This window comes from Colletotrichum destructivum, chromosome 3, assembly GCF_034447905.1.
Source record: "Colletotrichum destructivum chromosome 3, complete sequence".
Lineage (NCBI taxonomy): Eukaryota > Fungi > Ascomycota > Sordariomycetes > Glomerellales > Glomerellaceae > Colletotrichum > Colletotrichum destructivum.
This window is the reverse complement of record NC_085898.1, coordinates 223743-242831: the sequence shown is the minus strand read 5'-3', so window position 1 is coordinate 242831 and position 19089 is coordinate 223743. Positions and strand designations below refer to the sequence as shown.

The 19089-nt window shown below is 54.5% G+C and overlaps 7 protein-coding genes across 7 annotated transcripts; 3 read left to right on the top strand and 4 right to left on the bottom strand.

Annotated features, from left to right (window-relative positions):
* Positions 1 to 703: 703 nt before the first annotated feature.
* CDEST_04135 (Putative peptidase S8/S53 domain, Fn3-like domain, peptidase S8, subtilisin, His-active) lies at positions 704 to 4173 on the bottom strand (the record flags this gene model as incomplete). The annotated part of the gene is made up of 13 exons (XM_062920294.1): positions 704 to 812; positions 885 to 1071; positions 1155 to 1227; positions 1294 to 1381; positions 1439 to 1550; positions 1633 to 1742; positions 1800 to 3073; positions 3140 to 3196; positions 3255 to 3289; positions 3343 to 3471; positions 3520 to 3583; positions 3645 to 3989; positions 4051 to 4173. The coding sequence occupies 13 exons, from the start codon at positions 4171 to 4173 to the stop codon at positions 704 to 706; spliced, it is 2706 nt and encodes a 901-aa protein (XP_062776345.1).
* A 3232-nt stretch (positions 4174 to 7405) lies between these two features.
* Positions 7406 to 8032, top strand: CDEST_04134 (uncharacterized protein). The gene is made up of 2 exons (XM_062920293.1): positions 7406 to 7714; positions 7773 to 8032. The coding sequence occupies exons 1-2, from the start codon at positions 7445 to 7447 to the stop codon at positions 7794 to 7796; spliced, it is 294 nt and encodes a 97-aa protein (XP_062776344.1). The 5' UTR covers positions 7406 to 7444; the 3' UTR covers positions 7797 to 8032.
* Positions 8033 to 8352: 320 nt separating this feature from the next.
* CDEST_04133 (uncharacterized protein) lies at positions 8353 to 9486 on the bottom strand. The gene is made up of 2 exons (XM_062920292.1): positions 9019 to 9486; positions 8353 to 8952 (listed from the first exon to the last, which is right to left on the bottom strand). Exons 1-2 carry the CDS (start codon positions 9240 to 9242, stop codon positions 8490 to 8492), a joined length of 687 nt encoding a protein of 228 aa, XP_062776343.1. The 5' UTR covers positions 9243 to 9486; the 3' UTR covers positions 8353 to 8489.
* A 590-nt stretch (positions 9487 to 10076) lies between these two features.
* On the bottom strand, positions 10077 to 10925 carry CDEST_04132 (uncharacterized protein; the record flags this gene model as incomplete). Its single annotated transcript, XM_062920291.1, has 1 exon — positions 10077 to 10925. The coding sequence occupies one exon, from the start codon at positions 10923 to 10925 to the stop codon at positions 10077 to 10079; it is 849 nt and encodes a 282-aa protein (XP_062776342.1).
* A 1419-nt stretch (positions 10926 to 12344) lies between these two features.
* Positions 12345 to 13400, top strand: CDEST_04131 (Putative Sirtuin family, DHS-like NAD/FAD-binding domain superfamily; the record flags this gene model as incomplete). Its single annotated transcript, XM_062920290.1, has 1 exon — positions 12345 to 13400. One exon carries the CDS (start codon positions 12345 to 12347, stop codon positions 13398 to 13400), a length of 1056 nt encoding a protein of 351 aa, XP_062776341.1.
* A 423-nt stretch (positions 13401 to 13823) lies between these two features.
* Positions 13824 to 15022, top strand: CDEST_04130 (Putative zinc/iron permease). Its single transcript, XM_062920289.1, has one exon. The coding sequence runs from the start codon at positions 13884 to 13886 to the stop codon at positions 14964 to 14966; it is 1083 nt and encodes a 360-aa protein (XP_062776340.1). The 5' UTR covers positions 13824 to 13883; the 3' UTR covers positions 14967 to 15022.
* Positions 15023 to 15362: 340 nt separating this feature from the next.
* On the bottom strand, positions 15363 to 18999 carry CDEST_04129 (Putative Beta galactosidase small chain/ domain 5, glycoside hydrolase, family 2). The gene is made up of 3 exons (XM_062920288.1): positions 18255 to 18999; positions 16766 to 18155; positions 15363 to 16645 (listed from the first exon to the last, which is right to left on the bottom strand). Exons 1-3 carry the CDS (start codon positions 18832 to 18834, stop codon positions 15490 to 15492), a joined length of 3126 nt encoding a protein of 1041 aa, XP_062776339.1. The 5' UTR covers positions 18835 to 18999; the 3' UTR covers positions 15363 to 15489.
* Positions 19000 to 19089: the final 90 nt, after the last annotated feature.

Genomic DNA, 19089 nt, shown 5'->3' with positions numbered 1-19089 from the left:
GTGTTTGTAGACAATTTGTGTTTGGAACAGGTGGTCTGTACTTTCCTTCATCTGTAACTTTTTAGCATTTGCGTCTAAGTCGTACGACGTGTTCAGCGTTTCCTCAGGGTGTAGCCAACCAGGTGTTGATACATAGACTGGGGGAGTCAGCACTGTAATCCTCACTTCCACTTCCAGTGAACTTGGCTCAATACATGAAAGAAAAAGGCCGTTGGAAGTTGCAAACTCATTTTCTTTGGCTGCTCAAGTAGATTACCGTTGCCATAAGCAGCGTGCGGCATTTCGTACTCCTTTAGGGTCACATCGTCTCCTGCCGAGCTTAGAAGGCGGCAAGTATCAGAGGTCTGCTGTTTCAAGCTCGCCTCTGGATCCTAGTCAATTTCAACTTTTCTAAGTCCCTTTTAAGCTATACTCAGGGCGGGTAGTACTGTGTACCAAGTGGGTACTAGGCGCTCTTGTGTCTCTTTTCCGTGTGGATGCCCAAACTCTCTAAAGACTCCAGCCAGCATGTGGTCGATGGATCCGCCAGAGGCGCTTTGGTCAAGTTCGCTTCTAAGATGCATTTTTATGATAGTTCGTGTAAGGAAGTTAAGGGCTCACTAATCTAGATTGACGTACTACGTACTGAGATCTTATCGACAGTTTTGACCAAAGATACCCCGCGACATTGGTCGTGCCTTTCTTCCCTTGTTTCAATTCTTCATCAGGCCCAGTGCGGAGATGACGAAACAACAATCTTCTTTAAGTCGTACACGTCCCAGTTATCAGCCTTTGCCGGATCGCCAAGGGGATTGAGCGCGGCAAACCGCATGCTGAAGAACGTTGTCAGTAACGAAGGGATAGCCTAACTATTCTAGGGGGGGGGGGGGGGGGGGGGGGCTTGCGTGTAGTTGCCAGGCTTGATGTCGGTTCCGTCTCCCAGGCCCCCGAGCCACCAGACAATGTGTCTTGGCGTCTCAATCGACGTCCGGAAGATGTTGACGAGTGGGAACGCCACCGTTCTGTTCTTGCTGTCCCTGGCCGGGTCGAAGTTGGCCTGGTCAGCCGTCCGGCGGTAACCTGTCGCAGTTCCTGAACAAATAGAGACGATTTTGTCAGCGGTGACTCTGGGAAACCCAGTCTTGATGAAGATGATCCCAGAAGAGCCCACACACCGACGTATCCATTCTCTCCCACAACAGGCGGGTATGAAGTCCAGGCATTCTCGTCCCAGCCGTCTTCGAAAATCTATGCGGAAACAATTCATCAGTCCCAAGTGCTGCTACCGAAGCCAGACGCTGTGGATATACGTACGTCCCATCGAAGCGTCTTGACTCCCCACTTCACCTCGTACGCAACCCGAGGGAAGTCCTGGGCCGCGGTGGAAAGGTCGAATGTGAATCTACCGGTCTTTAGCAAGATGTAGAGTTAGATTGCATGCCAGATGAACAGTGCATACGTAACTGAGCTAGTAGGGTCCAAGGGGATACTGCCGTCTGGGCCTTTTGTTGCCAAAGGATATCCAACCTCGAAGGTCTCGTGCATTTCCTTTTGAAGGTTTGCGGCAAGGCCTTGTATGATTATGGTTAGCGACGCTTTGACCAAAACGACCATGTGCATAAACGAGAAACCGAAATGGTTAGATGCACTTACCGAGATATGGGATGGCAAGGCTCTCGCCCTTGCTGCTCTTGACGGCGATGCTACCGCTGTAAGTTGGAAGCAACGCAGCGTTGAGACCCTCGGGAAATTTGAAGTTAAACCTGGCTTGGAGTCAGAAGAGCGTGTACGTGTATCCATCCACTTTTCAGGATACTCACTCGGCTGTCTTGGTCTCGCCAGGACCGACACTGAAGCCGTCCTCCGGCAAGGCGACCTCGGGCACCATGATCTGAGGCGCCAACGGATACTTGGCCAGTTTGTTTGGGTCGGAGGCGTCGAGGGTGTCGAACCCGGCGGCCGGCTCGACGGAGAAGCTGTACGTGACGGCTTCCGCGGCGTTGTTCGTGAGGGCGACAGTGTGCTTTGCGGCAAAGTTCGCGGTGTCGTTCAGGGCGAACCGCTCGAGTGAGAGCTGAGTGGTGTAGTCGAGCACCTTGGACGCGTTCACGAGGCCCGTCCCGACCTGAGCAACCGAGGCTGTGAAGTCTTGGGTGGTGGTACCGTGGGACCAGGCGACTCGCTCGCCGCTGGAGATGATCCTCATCATAAGCTGCTCGCTGAACTTGGCGCCGTGGACCTTCTTGCCTCCGAACTTGCTGATGTACAGCGCGGCAACACCAGCAACGTAGGGGGCCGCCATCGACGTTCCGCTGAGGATTGTCCAGGTCGGCATCTGAAGGTAGGTGCTGTAGATGTTTCCTCCGGGGGCGGCGATGTCGGGCTTGATGGAGAGGTCATTGAGCGCGCCGATGCTGGTGAAGTCATTGGCGAGGTTGCCGTAGGGGCTCACGATGCCGATGGGCCTGGTTTGGTCGAGCGAGAAGTCGCCAGTGACATTGCCGCCGTCCTTGATGAGCGCAATGATCTCGTGGCCCGCGTCGCCGGATATCGTGCCGATGGTCGCGGTCTCGTAGCCGAACGGGATCTCTAGCACTGACTCGTCGTTGTAAGTTAGGACGTAATCGGCCCCGAACGCCCGCGCATTGCGTTGCTTTACGAAGTTCTGGCAGCCTCCCGAGCGCAGGAGGATGATGGAGTTTGCAAAGGATGGTGTCCCGGGCGGGAACGGCTGGCATCCGCGTGCCACGGCCGAAGTCAGATCAAAAGTGAGGGGGACAATCGGCCGATTCATGGTCTCGGGGAAGGCCTCGTCAGCCATGTAGCCCAGCGTGATCGTCCTCGAGACGCCGGCCTTGTCCGTGAAAGTCGCGTTGAAGGGCTTGCCGACAATGACGGGCGTCTCTGTGGAGGCCACCGCAATAACGCCCTTGGCAGAAGAGCCGGAGCTGCCGTGATAAGCCCCTTCCCAGCCCGAGTTGCCCGCGGCGATGGTGATGACGATGCCGGTTGCCGCGATGCGGTCGCATACTCGCTGCCAGGCACTATCGGGCCATCCGTCGGCTCCTCCAATGCTGCAGGTGATTACGTCCACCTTTTCTGGTGCGTCAGTGGGGTGGAGAGCCTGAGGCTTTGGACGTCGAACTGGGAAGAATCTTACGTCGTCGTCATATGCAGCCAGGAAAGCCTCGATCAAAGTCTCGTCGTCGGTATAATCCTGAGTGAAAGGGTCAGCTGCAAGGCAATGGATCTAAACGTCAAGCACGCCAACTCACAATAAACCCCATCACCTTGTAGCCATAGAGGATCGCTTTGGGCGCAACTCCCTTAAATCTAGCCGTGGTGTAAGAAAATGACTCTCACAAGTGCGCAACCGGGTCAGGGGGTTCTCAGACTCTTCCGTCTCACCGGCAACGATTCCGGCGACATGCGTTCCATGGCCCTGGAAGTCTTCAATGTCATTGTCTGGGTTTTTGGGCTCATCCGGCCAGTCTTGGAATTGTCAGCCGGTCTCTCTTTGCTAGACATAAGTCAACTCACATCCATCTCCGATAAGATCGATGCCGCCCTCCACCTTGAAGCCTGGACCGAACCCCCCGCCAAGCTAGAAACAGTTTGTCAGCAGCGACTCCTCACAAGCAGCCTCAGGTGATATGTTTTTATACAGCAGAATGACCGTAGTAGATGCCTGTGTCGACCACGGCCACTTTGACGCCCTCTCCGAGGACCCCGGCTTCATGAAGCCTGTAGACGCCCGTTGATTTGTGAATATCGGCAATGGGCACAGCCGCCGCGTCTCTCTTGTCGAGTTCCTTTTTGGGCGCTGGGTCGAGCTTGACCATCCGAGACGGCCAGACCGACTCTACGTCGTCAATGGTAGAGAGAGTGTCAGTCGTCTCCGTCTCGGACTCGATGCTTGCTCCTTTGAAGACGGGACTGTTGAACTCCTTGACGATGTGGGTACCGGGCCGGGCTTTGATGGCGGCGGCTACCGCCTCGACATTCGCACTCTAAACTGGTGTCTTAGTCTCCTATTTGCGTCGTAGCAGTACCAAGTTCAGGGATACTGACATCGGAGAATTGTAGGATGAAGCGGTTGGGAATCAACGTGTCGGTTGCGGTAGCGTTCTCCTGTCGGCCAGCAACTCCGCCCACAACGCAAAGCGCTGCTAGTAAGACCGTCAACGCATACATGACAAAATTGAATCGTTCGTATGTGGTCAGGGATGTCAGAAAAACAAGCACTGAGCTTCACGGCCGTCTTATCTGGGCTCATATATTGATACTGGATGACATGTGAACCGCTTTTTGCTCTGCGCCTCACAATCAATAATCAACAACGTGTGTCCTTGGCATCTGAAATAGGCAGCTCATCCGGTCAGCGATTCCTATGTTTACCCACTTGCGATTCTTCCGAGCTGAGCTACCACCGCTTGTGCAGAAACTGGGATGGACAAGACGGGGAATGACCTCGGTCATGGGGCCGCCGTGTCATAGTCCTCACGGTCTATTAGTTGGAACCGATGCTCGACCTATCTGCTAGGAAAAGAGAGAGCTACGTCAGCTAGTTCTGTCTGCTTTTGGGAGATGAAATCAAGTCGAAACCGATTGCCCAGAGAATGTCATGAGAATCTGACCAATGGTCTTCCTATCAAGTATGGCAAGTTCCGAATTACATCTGGGCCATTCAACAAGTCGAACGACCCTGGAGTGTTGAGAATGAGAATGAGAATGACCGTAGGAGTGTTTGGTGGCGTAAGAAAAGACCTTGGATCTCATTCCATGTCGTGGAATACCAGAAACCAAAACCGTCACATTATCCGCGGTTGTGTTACATCGCATCTTGCGACATTCCTCTCTTGGTTGAGGCGTTTGTTAACCGTTACGAATAAGACTGCCAGAACCGGATAACAGCTCCACATTGAATCACCTATGCCAAGCTCAATCTCCGATAACACATCCACTCTATGAGCGGATTGACTGATTGATAAGATCTTTGCGGTCCAATCGGTTCAGACCGCAACAGCCAAGCAGCGACTGATCAAATCGGTGGTGGGATACCGCTGCGATAACGGAGAAAAGTGCTGTTGCGGGGCATTTGAACTGAAGACTCGTATTCCTGGTCCAGGACTGCGAGTGCCCTGACTGTTCACTCTTGCACAGAGGAGAATGCAACAGAAATAATTCGATGAGTGGGACGCAATGGTACTTTGGTTAGGTAGGGCCGCCGCTGTTTCAGACTGTAAAACACCCTGGGACCAAGCAGAGCAGAGAGTAAGAGAAGGCCACGCTTCACCCATGTCACTCCTGTGAACGGGGAAAAGGGCTTCCCCCTCCCCCCCCCCCCCCCGGCCCTTCTGGACCCCCAAGAGTGGAAAACCGACTTCAAAAAACAGAACTGATAATGGTCATCAGATGGTTTCAACCATTGATAATGACATGACTTGCTGTAGGTCTCACTGTAGTCCAGGCTTCCGGATCCAGTCTGGATTAACATCCTGTCGGATAAGGCCCGGCCCCACCCGGAAGCCGGAACTTGTCACATACACGTCCTGAACTTCGGCATGGAATCTACCAACCCAGCTGCCTTTCCTTTCCAGGCATGTTTAAATGAATGAAGTCTGTAATATGTCAATGGTCAAAATGAGAGGATATACACTTCATACGGCTGGACCTTCCTCATGCCGCTGTTGTCTCAGTCCAATTGCATCACTGCCACCGTCGCACAAACCTTCTATCATCTGTGAGCCGCGCCAATTTCAGACAATCCATGTTTTCCAGTCTCTCGGCTGAAAAGGATTTTCATACTCTTAGGTTCTCACTGTCGTCCAACGTCCCCGTGTAAATCCAGAAATCCCAGTCCAAAAGTGCAAGCGAGCACCCATGACGACCAAGTCCCGCCCTAGAATTGTGTCGCAGCCACCTTTTCTGAGACTAATTCTCCAGTTCTTTCCTACCAGTAGAAACCAAAGTTTAGGCCTTTAACTTTTTTAGAACGGCGTCTTGAAGTGGTTCCGCCAGACCAGTGACACCTCCACTTCCTCTTGCTCTTCACTGAGGAAAGAGGTGTCGAAGATAAACGCATGGACAATGGAACCTTCTTCTTGTAAATTTGAGACTTCCAAACTACCAAGGACTGATCTTGAGACCCCCGCACTTTGTAGACAAAAGACTAAGCTTCTGAAGGACTAATCAGATAAGCCGCTGAAGATTGACGTCTTGATGCCAGGGACGAATCGGTGAGAGCGAAGACGACTTAGCGATTTGCTACGTAGCTTGTTGGGGCAAGAAGTTTTGTCAGATTCTACCAATCACTAATCACGCCGCCAAGGGTCTCGTATAAAGTAAGCTTAATGCTGCCGTAATCTATTTAACTTCAAAGCGGCGTTTCAACATCCGACGAAGCCGCCGGTTCCTAGGGTCGAATTGTACAAAATAACGTCAACAGGACATCCTGTCCGAGAAGTGCAACGCTCGACGTCTATCATTCAAATGAGCCATGGGCTTGTGAGAATAACCTCCATGGTTAACGCTGAGGGGATTAAATGCGGGCTTGATCGGCTTTTGGGCAGTTAGGGGATCCTTATCCAACCACTACTGAAACGCCCATACTCTCAAAACAGCTAAATCAAAATCGATACCTTTACGCGCTATCTGCAAGCCTGAGTGAAGTAATTATGCCGACCTCCCACTTGACCTTTTAGATGCCCCAACTAACGGGCTGAGTCATTGGCAGAAAAGTTCCTCTTTTTTACGAACTTAACCAGTAATTAGTCAAGTGCAACTCCACAGTACAAAGTGCTGGTTTTGTCACCTGTCTCCCTTCTACCGTAGCACTGTTCCTGTGACCGCCGCCCGCAGAAGATCGTATCTCTATTTTTAACGTCAACACTGGGGCTCCCAACTGCTGGAAAAGATGGGCGGCCTAGGCATTGTTACAATGACGGTCGGCATGTGCGCAAGCATTGTGCAGGATTAACGAGCGGTACAGGCTACAGCCTAGTTCGCGCTTGCGCATTTTAGAACGCGATTTGACTGTCTAGGAAATCTTAAATAAGGCCATAAGCTATGTACCTACCTGATGCTACTGCTGAAATACTAGCACTTTACTCTGCGCAATTTTATATGCAATCAACGGTTACGGATGGCAAACTCTGCGGCCGTTGCAGTCTTTTGATCACTAAACAACCTAATTAATTAACCTTATGCTTGATGTGCTCTAGCGTGGCTTAGTTAGCTTCAATGATCTGAACCGTTGTGAAATTAACAACTGAAGCGGAATCGACCCACTCGTTGCACGCCCGTCACAGTGATGTTTTAAGAATAATCACCAAGGAAGAGGATGAACCATGGCAAAGTATTTAAGGCTACCAGCGTCCCAGCATTGCTTTTCGCAAAAGCTAACATATCATCATCACCAATCCACTCCTCCGCCATCGAAACTTCGCCTTGAAATATCTCAGAGATGCTGCCGCACGCCCTAATCACCCTCGCCGCCACGGCAGCACTCATGTTCCAATCCGCCCACGGTCTGCCTGCCGGAGAATTGGAGGACCGCCAGGCCCCCGGTTGCCTTATCAGGACCCAGAGGTTCGAGAACGAATTCCCGTCGTGCCCCACAGACTCGCCGCCCGTGCCCACATGCCAGTCTGGACGAGCCGGGCGTCAGCTGAGCTGGGTCGCAGACCCCCCTGTTCCTCGGGGAAGTCGGTCCCTTTGCTCTGGGACATTGCGGGTTCGTTATTCCCAACTGATCACAAGGAGAACTCCGTCGTCTAATGAACACTCTCTAGTACGAATGTTGTGGCGACCGTTGAGATGAGATTAAGACTATAGAATTGAAAGGGCTTACACACATGAAGGGCAATTTGGAGGTGCTTGGAGAGAGGACTTGACTCGGCCTGGCTGCTCGGCAGAAACGGAGATTCTGCTGCGGGCTTCTTCCAGGACAACGGGCTTTGTAGGGACCTGAGACGCCTAGAAAAGGGCTACTGACGACCTAGTTAGGCGGCATAGCGCAGGCAACGTGCACTTGAATAGTTAGACAAACAACACTCAATACACATAGTGACATTTGCACAAGTTAAAGAAAGAATCAAGACAAGATGATAGTTAAAGTCTTAAAGACTTTGCTAAATAAAACTTTGGCTTTGATAATACACTTTTAGAAATCTATGTCGGTATTAAAATGCCTTGGGGCACAAACTTTTGGTTTTTTTCCTTTTCACAACGCGTCTTTGAGACAGTTTGTAGCAAGCAAGAACATCAGCAAAGTCAACTGACCTTCGACAGATTGAGGCAGTAGGGTGACCGCCATTGGGCACACAGATGTGAGAGATGAGCTGGAAGCCAAGCAGGTTTTCTTTGTAGTAAGCATAGTTGATGACAGCTACATACAACCATATGTTATGAGAACTAGGTGAATCCGATCCCAGCCCTAGACTATCGATACTCAATCCCACATGTGTTCCGAGCCCGTGGTCTAGTTACAGTGTGACCCTCCAATCTCTTTACTCTGCTGTCTTCTCGAGGAATTTACAAGCGAGGCGGAGAGCCTTCAGCTCCACGACTCCATCCAAGGCCCGAATCGACTGTTGGATCGCATCGTGTGCACCCGACTCGCGGAACTTGGTGTTGGCCTCAGTGGTAGACCACCCCACAAACGCCGAGAAAAGCGACCCGACCTTCCCTCCATCCTTTCCGTACACAGGGAAATCATTTTGCAGTCCCCACCCGTAACTAAAAGCTGCGACATCGGGATGTTGGCGAAAGCGCTCATCGAGAATCTTCCCGAAATCGGCCGTGACCTTGTCTTTTTCGGCTGCGGAGATGTCGGGAGAGTAGTAGACGAGAAACACGTCGGTCACGGAAGACGTCAAGGCCTCTTGAAGGGATGGCGTAGCGGCAATGTGCTTGGTGTACTCGCCATGGGTCAAAACTTTGGCCAGGTCCGGCTGAATGTCTTGGCCGAACCTATCATCTCTCGTCAAGACCCAATTCGATTCAAATGTGATGGAGAAAAAGATTTGCTTGACTCACGTTTTGGCGAAATTCTCGTGGTGCTCGACGGAATCCCAGTCGAAGAGTGCATACATTTTGGACGGTTCGTCCAGATCGACACCCAGGTAGATTCGGTGAGGGGCTCCTGGGGAAGAGATGATCGTCTTGTAGACTCCAACGAAAATCTGGCCCTCTGGTGTATTTTCATCCAGAATCTTCAAGCCAGGCTTGACACCACAGCATCCAAGCTCAGTGACGGTCATTTTGAAGTGTATGCGTAAGAGAGACAGAGAGAGAGAAGGTTGAAAGTAGAGAAGCCAGTATCAAATTTCCAATGACAGCCAAGTCAAAAACCAGTGTTATTCACTGGCTTGTTTGGTCCTTATTTAAAGACTTTGTCACTTAGTCGGTGCCTGCGCAGACTTGTAAGCGCTGACGCGGTGCGTTTCGCCCCGCGCCGATTTCTGCACGTTTCAGGAAGGAGTTTGTCGTATTTATACGGGTGCCTGGGGAATGTTTGGCGATGGGGAGGAGTCAAACGTCTCAGCCCACCCCGCATATGATGTGCTAAAAAATGGTGGCCCATATGAAGGAGGAAAAGTGGCTCCCAATGGCAATTGCGCAGCCTCGCTCGGGCAATGTCGGAAACATACATGTTTTCTAAACTTTATGCTAGCAGAAGGGTAGTAATAAGAATGCTGGAAGGAGGCTACTGTAGGGGTATGCTAAGAGTTTTGCTGCATGGACCTCGGATTTAAACAACGTGGTTTCTGTTTGCCGCCTACGTAAGATGTTCAGACAGCTCGAGTTAGGACACTATTGAAGTAGGCAGGCTTATGTCAGGTATCACATAGCTAAGGAAAGATCAGAAATGGATTGCTTGGAACGATGGCGGAGGGGTTTCCAAGTTCTGCTTTCAGGGTCGTACTTTTGCTATCAAAGTCATCCATCTATTGACACTTGCTTGAAGCCAAAGGTGGATACAGAGTTCACCAAGCTAACACCTGCAAGCTTGCATGATACAGCCTCCATATCAGAGCTGGCCATGTCTTCCATACGTTTTGTTCCATCAACTCATCGATTTGAACAAGTTGATCTCAGGCAGCCAGGCCCAAACCAACGCCAGCAACAATGGTTACAGCACCAGCCCCAGCGACTGTGGTCCCGTATCTTCCGAGGTCTATCCACCACAGCCACAGCCCAGACAAGAGACATGAAATTCTCCATTGCTCGCCCAGAATATCCCCGAGCCCGGAACCCTTGAAACGAATGGTGAGGCCGTGTCCCATGTTCCATGAGCTATTGTCGGCCATGAAGGCGACAACTTCCTTGCCATCGCTTGAGAAGCCCGCCTCTCGCAGCGCTTTTGGGCCACCGGTGCCGGAGTTGGGCCCGGATACTCGAACAAGTTTCCGACGGAGCCCGTTTCCGATCTGCTTGGCTTCGGCGTCAGTTGTCCTTCTCCATTCGAAACACTCCTCTTTTCCTCCGATGACCATGCTGAACCCACAGAGCGCGCTTCTCCATTTTGTGATAATCTTCGTCTGCGAGATTTGCGTGGGTGGAAAGGGAGGCAATGCGACTTCGAGGAAACTCCGGGAGAAGAAAGGCCCGGCTTTTCCGTGAGCAGTTGCTACGACTCCGCCATTGCGACTGTCACCCCCAAACACCCTCAGACTGAAAGAAGAAGAGTACCAGTGCATGTTGACAAGGATGGTGCAAGGTGTGTCGTATTTGTTGGACAGGACTGTATAGACTTTCTCCTGCCCCAGTCTGCCGTACGTGAGGTGAATCGTTGGCGGAAGTATGGGTACAGAGACAGGAGAAGCGGGCGAAATGGATGCGGAGCCGTCGGCCGTGGTTGCATGGCGATCAGTGACCTCTTCGGTGTTGTTGATAGACTTGTTGGGTTGTGACAGGTTCTCGGTGATTCTCCTTGTTGTCATCAGTAGGCATAGTGGAACCGCCGTGTTGTTGAAGCATGGGATGATGCTTAGTCGAATGTGCGATGGGATGGACGCTCGGTGAGGATGAAGATAGCTTGCGAACCTCCAAGAATGGATGCGGCAGGGGACGTAAAAGGTTTCAAATACGACTAAATCTGAGAATAAAGAAGTATTAGGGGTATTCAATAGGGACTGGTGCTTGTAAAAGGAAGTCGGTGATGTTGAGGCGGAATACAGCTCTTAAGGAATGCCGTGGGAGTGTTGGATGTTGAAAGGTGGAAGACGGGGGGACGTGTGTGTCAGGGGGCGAGGTAGGGCAGGTCACCATGGCATTCCACGTCGTGGAATAATACAGTAGGTAGGCGCACATGTCTTGACAGTTTCCCTTGGTGCCAATCCTTCCCTTTTCTTTCCTTACGCCCTGGTGACGTGGGAAGTAAATATGACTCTTGGGGAAGGCATCGTGGCAAGAGCAACAAATGCAGGCAGGATGGATCAACGATATTTCTTCCCATCCGAGTTCACTATTCAAGTGGCAGGACCGTCGTTGTTTTTGCACACTCTTATTAGCCCTCAGGATCACAGACACGAAAGCCAGGAGGTCACCACGAACAGCCTAGGTATGTTTAAAAAGCTGCCGTCTATATGCATGCATGTTCCCTACCAGCTTCAATTACGATGCTGTTTCTTAAAACCAAGTCGCTTGGCGTTACTGGTAGCTGACCATACGCCATGTCCCGCTAGTACGTTGCTGCTTTGCACTCTCAATTCCCAAAGCCGCCAAAGCCACCCGGCGAAACATCGTGTCTCCCCTTCTGTTCTGTCCCAGCCTCTTTTCCGTCTCAAACAGCATCTCATTCTGCCAGTCTTTCGACGCGAGGATTGCGCCACGGATGACTGGAACCCCGGCCTCTTCAAACCTGAAAAGCTCGACCCTGGTTAGGACACGGGCAGATACTCTTTCGCGCAGAGTACCAAGGGAAAGACACAGCTTGACAAGTCGACTCAATAGTGCGTTTGTCTCCCAAGGTGACGAATTTCATGAGATTTATTCATCGCTTACTTGCTGGGGGATGATAAGTGCTGGTATTGGCCCCATGTTTGAACTGAATATGACGTGTTTCGATATTTTTTTTGTGTTTGCATGGAGCTCGGTCATCACTCGAACAGGTTTCTGAAGAATAGATTTGTTACTTGGCTAGCTCACTTGCCTAATCTTCCCTTTTTTTGTAGTAAACATGGGTAATGTGGGTAACTGTTAGGCAACGTTGGTCGCCTCGTTGCCTTTTCTCTAGGCAGCCAAGATAATTACAACAAATGTTTATTTAAAGAACATCTTTGGGTTTACTTTTGGGCTTGCACAGTTGCTCTCTACGACAACATAGCAGAGACGCATTGCGCATGTCCCAACAAGTCCCAATGGCCGAATCAACGAACAACGTGCCTGCTCTGGACCCAGCGGCGGTCGCCGACTTCCAAGACACCCTCAAAAAGTCCAAACGTATCATCGCAGTCATCGGCGCAGGCCTCTCGGCGCCTTCGGGCCTGGCCGTCTTCCGGGGCACCAGCGGGCTATGGAGGAACCAGGACGTGATGCAGATCGCCTCGCCCGCTGGTTTCCGTCACGACCCGGGCCTAAGCTGGCAGTTCTACTCGTATCGTCGACAAGACGCGCTCCGCGCCGAACCGAACCCGGCTCACTACGCCCTGGCGGAGCTGGCCCGCCGCGTGCCCGGCTTCGTCGCTCTGACGCAAAACGTCGACAATCTCAGCCCGCGCGCCGGCCACCCGCCCGGTCAGCTAAAGGAGCTCCACGGTAACCTGTTCACCTTGGCATGCGTCGATGCGGCCGGGTGCGGGTACGTCGAGCGCGACAATTTTGAAGAGTCCCTGACGCCCGCCCTTGACCCTTCCAGAGACGAGAAGGCGACCATAGGGAGTATCGACCACGACAACAAGCCCAGGGCGAGCCCGCTCCTACTGGCTGGCATCGCCCGGAAGCACGCCCAGATCCTCGGGGACAGCTACCAGGGCAACACCCCGACCACGCGGGATCTGGCTGCTCTCAAGCCCCCGGAGCAATCGGCGAGTGCCCCGGTCGCCAGCGTCCCGCTGTCATCGGGCTTGACGAAGGAGGATCTGCCGCAATGCCCCAAGTGCAAGAACGAGATCCTTCGACCCGGGGTTGTATGGTTCGGCGAGCCTCTACCCGTCGATGTCGTGGAGGAGACCGAGGCAGTCTTCGACGACCCTGAGCCCATCGACCTCTGCCTCACCATAGGCACCTCCAGCAGGGTCTGGCCGGCCGCCGGGTACGCCGACATGGCCCGGAAGAAGGGTGCGAGGGTTGCTGTCATCAACACGAGCGCCGACGACGCCAAGAATGTCCGGGCAGGCCGGGATTGGGTGTTTGTGGGAGACGCGGCAGTTGTCTTGCCGGAGCTGCTGAGGCCCGTCGTTGGCGAAGTTGCATGAGAACCGAGGAACTTGCTCTAGGCTCGTCATCGGGGATGGAGCTGAGGGCACGAGCTGGAGGAGAGCAACGGTCGAACCGGGGCCTTTTTCTGAATTCTTGGCTTGAACTTATCCTTGATATTCGGGGCTGTGTTGTTCATCCAGGCCAATCTAGCAGACGTGCTAGCACATTTGTGCTGTAGAATGCGCACCATGATGGGAAGCCGGCAATAGCGGCATGCCGGGATGGGGCCGCGTCCGGCCGAGGTTCCGAGACGCCGAGACCGTCCCACTCCCAGTTGATATTTGCCGGCCGTTATCCACCTTCGTGAGGGTCATGTAGTAAGAATAACCATCCGGGTCCTCTACGCCAAACGGTATAAGGAAAGGAAACATTGAAAAGAAATACTCATAATATCACTGTGCTCCGTCGTTATCGTGAAGTCGAATCTCAAGTGGTGTGATTTTTTCATCTTCGATATCAAGGGAGAAAGCCGAGGCACAATGACTTCTTCCATCGGTCCTATTGTCAACTTGACTCAAGTTAGTCAGGCGGACGTGATCTGCTACTACGCGTTATCCGGCAACGACTACAACGGCCACCTCGGCGCCCGCATCTCGTCCATCTTCGTTATCCTATTCGTTTCAACGGCCTTCACCGTCTTCCCCATCGCATCGAAACGGATCAAAACTCTAAAGATCCCCCGTTCCGCCTACACCTTTGCCCGCTTCTTTGGCAGCGGCGTCATCTTGGCAACAGCCTTCATCCATCTCCTCGACCCGGCGTACAAGCGAATCGGCCCACGGACGTGCATCGGGGAATCCGGCCACTGGGGCGACTACTCATGGTGCGCCGCCATCGTCCTAGCCTCGGCGCTCGGCATCTTCTCGCTAGATCTCGCGGCCGAGGTCTACGTTGAGTGGAAGTACGGACAAGACAGGAACGAGAATGCCGTCGAGGCACTTGTCTCGGGCATCCCACCCGACGGCTTGCAGCAAGCAGACGACAGTCCGGACAGTACACGAGAAAAGGACACCGAGAACGGCAACGACAAGGAGTCATCATCTTCTATCGAGAGTGGCCAGTCTGTTGAGCGCTCCTTTCGGCAGCAAATCGCCGCCTTTCTCATACTCGAGTTCGGCATCATCGTCCACTCAGTCATCATCGGACTGAACCTCGGCGTCACGGGATCCGAGTTCGCCACGCTGTATCCCGTCCTTGTCTTCCATCAGTCGTTCGAGGGTCTCGGGATCGGGGCCCGCATGTCGTCCATCCCGTTCGGCAAGCATACTTGGCTCCCGTGGATCCTGTGCGCCTCGTACGGTCTCACGACACCGGTCTCTATTGCCATCGGGCTTGGAGTGCGATCGACATACGTCCCGAAGTCCAAGCAAGCTCTCATGGTGCAGGGGATCCTGAACGCCATCTCGGCCGGTCTGCTCATCTACAGCTCCCTGGTTGAGCTATTGGCCCGAGACTTTCTATTCGACCCTAGCCGCAGCCGCAGACGCTCGCAGATCATGTACATGTTTTCTTGCATGGTTCTTGGTGCTGGAGTCATGTCGCTGATTGGGTTTTGGGCCTAAAGGGGGGTGCATAGTGTGCAGTAGTACAATCTTAAACGGAACAAAAGACTAGCTTTGCAGACAGATAGACAAAATTTAAGACAATGTTCAAAGAGACAAAAGAAGGAAAAACATTAATAGAGGGAGGGCGTTGTTAGAAGGTAGCGACATCAAAGCATCAAAAGTGATGGATAGCTCACTCGTGATGCAAAAGAATTGACCAGCCTGGGGGTCGAACCCAGAATCTCCTGATAACTGTTTAGTCGTAGTCAGACGCCTTGCCATTGGGCCAACCGGCCAGTTGTAGTATTTGGGGTGAAAAATCAAAATAAGAATGATTTGATGAGCGGAGCCGATGGAACCCGCAAAGATCCTTCCCGACCCTCTCTCGTCTACCCGTCTATCGCAACGAATGCTTTCATGTTCTGCAAATGTGTCATAATCATTCATGCCATTTCTAATCTCTAAAGTTATGGACCTAGCCACTTTTCTTAAATGTCGCGACTGTCGACTGTGACCCCGTCATCTCCGTCATGATTTCTCTCTAGAACCCGATTCTCTCAAGCACAAATCCAAACTTGAACTCCCCGACGTGCACCTTGAGGTCGTCGCGGACGTTGGGACCGCAGGCGGCGGTGCCGACGCCGGCAACGCGCGCGTCCAGACGCAGCAGCGTCGCGTCCTCCTCGACGAGGTCGCACGGGTGCGCGGCCTGCTGCACCGTCTTGGTCGCGTAGTGGCTGACCTGGAAGCTGAACTGGCGCCACTCCTCGTCGGACCAAACGGCGGCGTCGGCCGGCGTGGCGCGGAGGCCGCGGCCGTGGCCCTCGGTCAGCTTGACGTAGCGCGTCTCGAGGTGGTTGCCGCCCTCCTGCGGCACCTCGTAGTGCTGGTGCAGCTCCGGCACCGTGGCGCTGAAGACGCCGAGCCGCTGGCTGGACTTCTTGTCCGGGTACGACTCGCCGGGGCCGAGGGCGAGGTATTTGACGTTGCTGAGTGACTTGGGGAGGCGCAGGTTAAGACCCACGCGCGGGATGTGTGTGGGCTTGATGCCGCGGGGCTTCAGGTCGACGGCGACGGTGAGCCGGCCGGCGGCGTCGATGGTATAGGTGGTGGTGGTCTCCCACCCCCAGTCGAGGACGCGCGGCGACAGGTACGTCTTGGTGACGACCTCGACCTTGTCGGCCGACTCGGTGATGTCGAGCGAGCGCAGCTGGCTGTCGAAGACGTCGACGCCGAAGCGGACCCAGTACGGCGCGTCGTTGGGGTTGTCGTTGTCCGTGGGCGCGCGCCAGAAGTTGGGGATGATGGCTGCGCCGGTGGAGGCGTCCTTCTCGAGGAGCGGGACGCCGCCGGCGGTCCAGGAGGTGACGTAGCCGCGGGCCGTGTCGAAGGTGATGGCGAAGTCGGAGCCCGAGACGGTGGCCCTGGCGCGGGACCGCTCGACCTGCAGCTTGGAGGTGAGCGTGCTGGTGAGAATCTTGGGAGCCTCGGCGACGCCTGAGAGCTTGTGCTGGATCCAGGCGATTTCGTGAGCGGGCTCGGCCCAGTTGGTGGAGTCCTTGAGTCCAAAGGTTACGGTGAGGTAGACCTCCTTGTCCGACTTGATGTTTGCGAGGGTCGAGGGGAGGTCGACCTTGACGGTTTCGCCAGCGGCGATCTTGGGGATCTCGAGGGTACCGGCGGCGAGGAGAGCGGAGCTGTTTTTATAACACACACGTCTCTGGTTAGTATATCTGTTCTCGAACTGTTCTCAAAAGAGGGCAATGGGGGGGGTGTTGGTGTATTGTAGGGGTGTGTGAACGGGAGGGTAAACTCACTTCTCGCCCAACTCCTCAACCTTGTAGGTGGAAGCGAGGTGGTCGACGCCGACAAAGTCGTACTTGTTCTTGATGACAAGCTGATTGCCCTCGACAGTCAGCTGGAGAGGCTGGTAGGCCTTCTTCAGCTCGATCAAGCCGGGCGTGGGGTCGTGGGTGCTGTGAAGCAGGCCGTCCATGACAAAGGTGCCATCGTGAGGGCGCTCGCCAAAGTCGCCGCCGTAGGCGTAGTATCCCTTGCCGTCGGCCTCCTCCTTCCAGATGCCGTGGTTCGCCCACTCCCAGATGTAGCCTCCCTGGAGACGGGGGTACTTCTCAAAGACCTCGATGTAGTCGTCGAGACCGCCGGGGCCGTTACCCATGGCGTGGCCGTACTCGCAGAGGACGACGGGCTTGTCGAAGCTGCCGTCCTCCTTGACGCCCTCAGTCTCGACCAGGTTGCTCAGACGGCCGATGGGGGGGTACATGTACGAGTACATGTCCGCCGTCTCGGCCTTGACGTCTCCCTCGTAGTGGATGGGGCGGCCCGAGTCGAAGTTGCGGGCGTACTCGTACATGGCCTTGTGGTTGTCGCCGTAAAAGGCCTCGTTGCCGAGAGACCACATGATGATGCTCGTGTGGTTCTTGTCCCGCTGCACCAGCTGGACCATGCGGTCGAGGTAGGCCTCGCGCCACTCGGGGCTCTCGCTGGTGTACTTGCCGGCCAGCGGGAAGGTCACGGCCTTGCGCTCCTCGTAGTCGGCCGCCTCGTTGACGTCCTGCGGGCGCGCGATGGCGTCGTAGAAGCCGTGGCACTCGAGGTCGGCCTCGTCCATGACCCACAGGCCGAGCTCGTCGGCGAGCTCAAAGAGGCGCGGGTGGGGAGGGTAGTGCGAGCACCGCAGCGAGTTGATGTTGTGGTTCTTCATGATGAGCAGGTCGCGCTTGGCGTACTCGAGGGGCACGGCGCGGCCGAACTTGGAGTGGTGCTCGTGTCTGTTAACGCCCCTGATGCGGATTGGCACGCCGTTGACCGAGATGAGGCCGTTCTTGAGCTCCACCTTGCGGAAGCCGATGTTCTGGTGGACCGAGTGCGACCCGAGCGTGATGTCGACGCGGTAGAGGTAGGGGGTCTCGGCCGTCCACTTGTTGGGGTTCGTGACGGGGATGCTGAGGTCGACCTTGCTGTCGTTGGCGCTGACCTCGACCTCCTTGCTGGCAATGACGGCGCCGCCGTTCTTGCCGAGCTCGCTGAGGGTGAGCTTAACGGTGCCCTTCTCGGCGGTCTTGACGTCGACGGTCGCGAGGAGAGTGGCGTCTTGGTACTTGTCGTCCAGGTCGGTGCGGAGGAACCAGTCCTCGATTCTGGTGGCCGCGGGGACGGCGAGGAGGGTGACATCGCGGAAGATGCCTGTTGTTCAACTGGTTAAAAAGGAGATATATCCAGCAAGCGGACGCCGCAAGATTATCGGGGAAGGATGGAGGGGAGGGGGAGGGGGGGTTCACTCACCAGAAAGCCACCACTGGTCCTGGTCCTCAATGTAAGTAGCATCAGACCACTGGTAGACGCGGACGAAGAGCTCGTTGGGGCCGTCCTTCTTCAGGATGCTCGTGACGTCGAACTCGGACGCGTTCCGCGATCCTTGGGCGAAGCCGATGAGCACGCCGTTGACCCAGATGTGATAGGCAGAGTCGACGCCGTCGAACCTCAGGCGCAGCTGCGACTTGTCGTCCCACGTCGAGGGGACGTGGAATGTGCGCCTGTACGTGCCCGTCGGGTTCTCGCTCGGCACGTACGGCGGGTTCACGGGGATCGGGAACTGCGTGTTGGTGTACCACGGGTATCCGTGTCCCTGAAGCTGCCAATGGCCGGGGACGTTGATGGTGCCCCATTCGTCGCCCTTGTCTTCCGGCGAGGGAGCCTCCTCGGGCGTGCCGGCCATGTGGAAGTCCCAGACGCCATTGAGCAGCAGCGACGTCTCGGGGATGAAGTATGAGCGCGCAGGCAGCGTGTTGCGCCGGAAGACGGAGGGGTTCTCGTAGTCGTGAACTCCCTCCTTTGCCTGGAGGGCCAAGCTCTGAGTGGCCATTGTGAGAGTGAGGGTGGCCGATGGCAATACCGAGGAGGGGCAAGAGGGGAAAAGAGGGAAAGTTTGGGAGGAGGAGGAGGAGGGGAAGAGAGAGAGAGAGAGAAGCAGAGGAACTGGGTTGAGCAAACTGTCGACCGGCTACCCAAGGTCCAGTCGTTATTTATCCCATTTCTTCCCGCTCCATGCTCCACGCAGAGAAGCGCAACAGCCGGGAGCAACACCGAGGCAACATGCCAGACCAAATCTCCCATCGGC

Bases quoted from the DNA above. Each gene is read 5' to 3' on its own strand.
- CDEST_04134 (XM_062920293.1), top strand. From the start codon at position 7,445: ATGCTGCCGCACGCCCTAATCACCCTCGCCGCCACGGCAGCACTCATG. The intron at 7,715-7,772 runs GTTCGTTATTCC...AACACTCTCTAG, and splicing joins TTTGCTCTGGGACATTGCGG to TACGAATGTTGTGGCGACCG.
- CDEST_04133 (XM_062920292.1), bottom strand. From the start codon at position 9,242: ATGACCGTCACTGAGCTTGGATGCTGTGGTGTCAAGCCTGGCTTGAAG. The intron at 8,953-9,018 runs GTGAGTCAAGCA...GAGAGATGATAG, and splicing joins CACGAGAATTTCGCCAAAAC to GTTCGGCCAAGACATTCAGC.
- CDEST_04130 (XM_062920289.1), top strand. From the start codon at position 13,884: ATGACTTCTTCCATCGGTCCTATTGTCAACTTGACTCAAGTTAGTCAG.
- CDEST_04129 (XM_062920288.1), bottom strand. From the start codon at position 18,834: ATGGCCACTCAGAGCTTGGCCCTCCAGGCAAAGGAGGGAGTTCACGAC. The intron at 18,156-18,254 runs GTGAGTGAACCC...GTTGAACAACAG, and splicing joins GGACCAGTGGTGGCTTTCTG to GCATCTTCCGCGATGTCACC. The intron at 16,646-16,765 runs GTGAGTTTACCC...TTATAAAAACAG, and splicing joins GTTGAGGAGTTGGGCGAGAA to CTCCGCTCTCCTCGCCGCCG.